Source organism: Teleopsis dalmanni, chromosome 2 (assembly GCF_002237135.1).
Source record: "Teleopsis dalmanni isolate 2A chromosome 2, ASM223713v2, whole genome shotgun sequence".
NCBI lineage: Eukaryota > Metazoa > Arthropoda > Insecta > Diptera > Diopsidae > Teleopsis > Teleopsis dalmanni.
The window spans coordinates 134,648,470-134,654,878 of NC_051847.1; the positions used below are offsets into that span (position 1 = coordinate 134,648,470).

Below are 6,409 nucleotides of genomic sequence, written 5' to 3' on the forward strand. Positions count from 1 at the left end.
AGATATATGCCTCGCATTGATCGAAGGCATTTACGTGATTCAACTGACTCATTTCATTTGTCAGAAGCGCATTTTGTCAAGCTATTTCGGTTTAATAAAAAAGTAACTATATGCCTTTTGGAGAAAATATGTCCGTTTATAAGGATTGGGTTCAGAAACACCTATATACCAAAGCACATAAAGCTAACTGCTGCGCGGCATTTTTGTGCAACAGGATCGTTTTTAAGCGATACAGAACAGGATTTTGTGTGCCCAATGAGCAAGCCAACATTATACTTCGTAATAAAAGAAATGACTTTTGTTATTCAGGATAAATTGATGCAGAAGTACATAAGATTTCTCACTTCTGTAGATGAACCGAAGTTACTACTGTTAAACAGAAGTACTCGTTTCATATATGTATTTTCATAATTGATTATGTCACTCAGATTTTTCAATGCGACAAACTTCCAGATGTAATATGTGCTGTTGATTGCACGCACGTTAAAATAAAAAATCCTCATATAGAAGTAGAGCATTGCTATAAAAATAGAATAGGTTATTTTTCGAAAAATGTGCAGCGCATTTGCGATTTGGATTTAAAAACCTTAGAATGCTATGCTCGTAACATTATGATGCCTTCATATGGTAGAACAGCGCAATCAAAAAGTTACTAGAAGTCAATTACAGGCAATATAATGATTCAATTTGGTTACTAGTTGATTCCGGATATCCTCTTCAACCATGGTTAATTACTCATTATAGAAATACTGAAAGTGCAAGCCAGCGAAAGTTCAATGCAAATGGTATTAACGCTCGCAATTGCATTGCACAATTGACTAGAGTTCTTAAAAGGTTTTCGCATGCTTGTCCTTTGAGCGTGGTCTGATGGTTAGCCCTGCTTAATATAATTAAAATACTAAATAAACAAATATACAATATATACAAATAATACAAATAAAATAAACACTAATAAAATAAACACTAATAAAATAAACACAAATAAACAATATTCATTTTTAATTTATTCTATATATGTAAGTATATATTATATATATTTTTTATTTTTTTTTTTTGTTGTGAGAAATATATTGGTGAGTATATATATATTCTACTTATTCTTTTTTTGTGTTGTCAATTGACACATCCAACTTATTGTTGATGCTTTACAATACTGCAAGCATCTCTTGAAATGTTGGGTTCTGCTTTTCATTTTGCTCAATAATGAGGCGCTTAACACTTTCGAGTTCTGACAAGTAGGTGTCATTCCTTGCCTTTTTGGGTTCCAGTGGTAAAGAAAGCATTGGAGAAGCAAAGTTGTTAACTAAAATTTCTTCACTCTCAAGAAACTCCAGCGTTAAAAAATCTGATTGATGTTACTGTAGAAGAAAGCAGAAAGTGTTGTTATTAATATGTAAAACAAAAAACATGTGCTTTATTTACCGGAATGCCTGATTCAGGAATATTTTAATCCCCATCCACTGCGTGCTCTGAAATCAATGCTATCACTTCTTTATCTATTCCCTCAAAAGTTTTCAATTGATTGCATGTTTTGTCAGAAAAGCGCTTTATTGCAGGTGCTTGTTTTTTTTACTGAAATAATAAAATAATATAATAATAATAAAATAAAATAATAATAATAAAATAATATAATAATAATAAAATAAAATAATAATAATAAAATAATATAATAATAATAAAATAAAATAATAATAACAAAATTAAATCTGTAAATTATAGAAAATAATAAATAGAATATTTCCGCATACATATGTATATTAGGCGCGCTAACAACGTATATGGTACGGTAGCAGTAAAACTTGAAAAATTTTTGTATTATTTATTGCTAGTTGTATTTTATTTATTTTGTTGGTGATGTATGTAAAATTAAATAAAATCAAAATAACAAATAGCACTTGTACCAAAAACTTTAATTTATTCTTTTTAACTCACATTTTTTCCATTGCTCTGGAATTTTATTGGATCCTCCAGAAGCATTCAGTTCTTCAGCACAGTTTTGCCAAAAGTTTTCAGTCTTTCTATGACTATCCGGTCACAAAAATAAGTAAATTTTACATTCGGTTGTGCTTGGGATCACTGTAGTAACCATTTGTGATAAACACACAGTACCCACCTTGACAATTTTCCATTACGGAAGTTCAGACAACTTAACTATTGGGTCTTCCACTGACGCAGCTTACGTTTAAACCTTCTATCAACAAGAACGTTTTTATATAAGATTATTTGCTTTAAAATATTTTCTTTTTTCTTTGAATATTCGTTAAATTAAGAACACATAAAAATTCAAATATTAATTGTGCTTAGCGATCACCGTAGTAACGCTCTGTGGTGGACACACATTTTTCAGTTTAACATTTCCCATTTCAGTAGATCCATCAATTCAACGATTGCGGCTACGAATAAGGCAGATTTGATTTATGGAGAAATTTAGTATGAGTATCTCAAATATTTGCTTTTTCTATTTTTATTTGGCGAAACATAATTACTATTAAAAGTAAAAACATTTTCTGATTTAATTATTTTAGTAGAATTTTTTTTTACTCCACGGCAATGCTTACCTAATAACAAATGTGCCTCCTATGTTTGTCTTGACAAAGTAAAAACATTTTGTATGACTTAATGGAGACAACAATATTCAGCAATTTTATTCCTGACATCATGATCTTGTGCTAATTTTAAAAAACATATTTCTTTAAAATTAGGCTGAATTTGTTGAAATAACATGTTTTTAATATTTTTAATAAAAACTTCATTTAAACGAAAACAAAACAAACGTTTTACAGTCGCTGGATTGTAAGAATAAAAGTGCTACCAAATTTTATAAAAGTTTGCTACTTTTCATATAATACTTATTAGATGTATCACAAAGTAAGCTGCGTAAATATATTATTTTTGTATATATATATATATATTTATTTTGTATATATCTATTTTAATTAAAGAAATGATAAATAAAAGACTCATTATTCTCATCATATAAATCTTATTATATTATAATAATGTTGTAGAGTGACATTATATTACATTTGTGGCTGTTTTGCCACACAATATAATATTTACTACGAATGAATTAAGATATTACAACACATCACAATTTATCTATTATATATAATTGCGTTTTGTTGTTTTTCAAAACGATGTCTCTAGTCGCCTTATTTCTTTTTTCACATTTAATTGGTTGCTATACAAAATAAAATTGTTCTTCATACTAGATGGCGCTGGAACATGTGTTGCTGTGAATTTCGTTTATAATTTGTTGCGCTCGTATGGCCATCTGTTGTTAAAACGCAAACAGCATATGAAATTGACAAGTAAAAAGAAATAACCCTACAAGTAATTGTAGGATTATTGTTGTGTTAATTGAGAAATAAAGAAGTAAAATCACAACATGTGTTTTTTTGTAAAAGTGCATTGTGTTATCTTATTAGATATATATGCAGCAAAGTGCACCAGTAACTATAATATTATATATTGTGAAACAGCAGTAACTATTAACACACATATATATTATATTAAAAGAAGAGACAAGTAGTAAAACATAATAATAGCAATAATAGATTTTAGTTCTTTACGATAATGTGTATGCAAATAAATTAATAAATAATGAAGTAATAGTAATAATAATAAAGAAAACAATAAAGTAAAAGGCCTTATAATACCATGTTTACATTATGAATTTTAATGGAGGAAAGAATTAAAAATATAATTGATATATTAATCGTTTATATATATTTTATATGTCAATTATATATGCAATTAATAAAAACAAAGATTTTATTAAATACTTACTTTCTCATTGCTTTTGTTTAGATTAAATTAGATTTCAGTACTTTTAACTTAATTTGCAAAGAAAAGAATATACTTAGACCCTGTGCGAGTTCGAGTAAATTGATGATAAATTGAGAAACATAGTAAATTATGTCGGTATGGCAGCAAATGTTGGCATTTACCAGAATTTCGAGCAGCGTAAATTAGATAAAAATTAGGTAAATTAGATATTACCATTGTAAAAATTTTATAAGATATTTAATAAATAAATTTAAAAACTTTTAACCAAAAAGTAATAAATAAGTGCAACACATAAATAAATAAATATTTACATAAGTGTGGTGCAAAAAATCCCTAGGAAATTTAAATTTACTCGAATCGCACAGGCCGCGTGCGAACCAATACGAATGGCACTAGAAATTAGTTATTTATGTACGTAACGAGTTTATGAACGTTAATAATGACGTAAACTATGGAATAAAGTAGTAAATGTATGTGTTAAATTGCAACCCTGACGTATTTGTCATTTTCTCAATGCGAGAATTGTTTTGTTAAGTTGTGAGCAGCCACACAAACGCGAGGTGTCACTCCCTTAAAATTAACGAAATCAAAACAAATTGATATAAAAGGATGCAAAAAGCGTCCCATATCGCGCGAAACGATTCCCAAGAAAATATTCCCCCAACCGTGAACATGAAGAGGCGTACTTTATCGGGTAACTCCGGCGTTGGTGTATTTGTGCTGGCATTTGCGTTAATAGTCATAGCATTCGCCACACCTAGTTGGCTTGTGAGCGACTATCGCATAACTGGCGCTAAATTGGATCGTCTTGGATTGTGGGTGCATTGTTTTCGTTCACTGCCAGATGTCAACGATGACAATCAACGCAGGTTCTTCGTTGGGTGCCGTTGGGTCTATGATCCTTTCACGACAGGCTATGATGAGATACGTGGATTTCTGATGCCTGCATTTATGATAGTGACACAGTTTTTCTATACGATAGCGTTTATTGGTATGTTAATATCTGGAATTGCTGTTTTGGTGTTTATATTGTGTGCTGGACCGGACCAGAAACATTTTATAACGCTCATAAAATCGCTAGGATTCGTACAGCTTGGAACTGGTATTAGTGCATCTATAGCTGTGATAGTGTTTGCTTGTTTTGGAAATCGCAATGGCTGGATGCCTGAACATGCCAACAACTGGTTTGGTTGGTCATTCGTATTTGCATGTGTTGGCTCGGTGTTATCCTTGGTAGCTGGTGTGCTATTTCTAACTGAGGCCAATGTGCAGGAACGAAAACGAAGGCAGTTTAAAGCTTCACAAACGCGTTTCGAATTGGTCCATGGAAATGCCTAGTGTTGGTCTACTTCCATCGAGGAATTAACTCTTATAAGTAAGAAGAGAAGGTATGGTGTGCAAACACAACTATAATAAGCGACAATAGAATTGGTAACATAAAAAAAAACAAATTTTTAATTCGAATAATGGAAAATTTTATTGAAATTACTGCACTTTAAAAATGACTAAATGCAGTATAGGATTTCAGCAGAATTTTCTCAGTATTTTATACAAGCCGTCCCTAAATTTTATTAATATTTAAAAGAACAATTTTTTATAAATAATTTTAGAATATATAAATACTACTAAGTAGAAGTCGAGGAATAGTCGTAAGTTTATGCAATTCTAATGAAAACAATATATATTAAAAACTGCTGCTGCAAGTAAAAGCCTAAAGCCTTAAAGTAATAACAACCATAGACTCAGTTGGTACTTATTTAATTAAACAAACTATAGAGCGGAGTTCTCATATATCAAAGACTGACTGATTTTACAGCACAACGAATCAAAGCGCTACAATAAAAGCAATGTTCTGAAGCTCAAATAATTTTTTATATATTTTCATATAATTTTAATAATTTACATATCCATAGTCCATAGTCTTCAAATGTTTTTATATGCAAAAAAGAAAAATGTTTGCATAAAAGTTCACGTCATGAGGTCAAGTACTCAATTTTTTTTGTGTCAATGAATAACCATTATTAACAATATAAATACTTGGGTCCATTCTGCAAATAAATATAAAAAGTAAGAATTATTAATAATAAATCTATTAAGCAAATAATGAAAAACTTACTCGATTCTAAATTGAATCTCAATTAAAGTTCGCGTTAATATCTTGACTATATCGTCTTCCTACACCTAACGATAGCGGGGTTGCGTGCAAGACATTAACTTTATTTTAACTAATATATATTATATACATACATACATGTTAGTATGTAATGTATATTGTTTTTGTTTACAAGTCTATTGTGCCTTAAGTAGAAATTCACTGTTAGTATTAGAAAAATCCATTGTAGACGAAAACTAGTGTCGCACGCAATATATTAATGCCTACACTACCTACCATGACAAATTGCATAAACTTTCACTAATTTAGTTATGTAAGACTAAAATGTCTGTAACACACAATTAGAGGGAACATCGGTGACAAATAGCTTTAAACACTTAAGATGCTTATAATAGCAGATATAACAGCAGATGGTGTTATCTCTAACAGTTGGAGTCTCAAATATTATACGAGTTAATCAAAGTTCGGATTATTATGATCTAAGTTTGGATGTAACCATGTTCGAGA

General features: G+C 29.9%; 1 protein-coding gene and 1 long non-coding RNA gene across 2 annotated transcripts; one reads left to right on the forward strand and one right to left on the reverse strand.

The window, feature by feature from the left end:
* Positions 1–1,068: 1,068 nt before the first annotated feature.
* On the reverse strand, positions 1,069–2,676 carry LOC119686056. Its single transcript, XR_005252864.1, has 4 exons — positions 2,559–2,676; positions 1,933–2,485; positions 1,423–1,572; positions 1,069–1,358 (listed from the first exon to the last, which is right to left on the reverse strand). It is a non-coding gene; the product is annotated as an uncharacterized LOC119686056 (long non-coding RNA).
* Positions 2,677–4,287: 1,611 nt separating this feature from the next.
* On the forward strand, positions 4,288–5,828 carry LOC119686041 (transmembrane protein 182-like). Its single transcript, XM_038100500.1, has one exon. The coding sequence runs from the start codon at positions 4,399–4,401 to the stop codon at positions 5,125–5,127; it is 729 nt and encodes a 242-aa protein (XP_037956428.1). The 5' UTR covers positions 4,288–4,398; the 3' UTR covers positions 5,128–5,828.
* Positions 5,829–6,409: the final 581 nt, after the last annotated feature.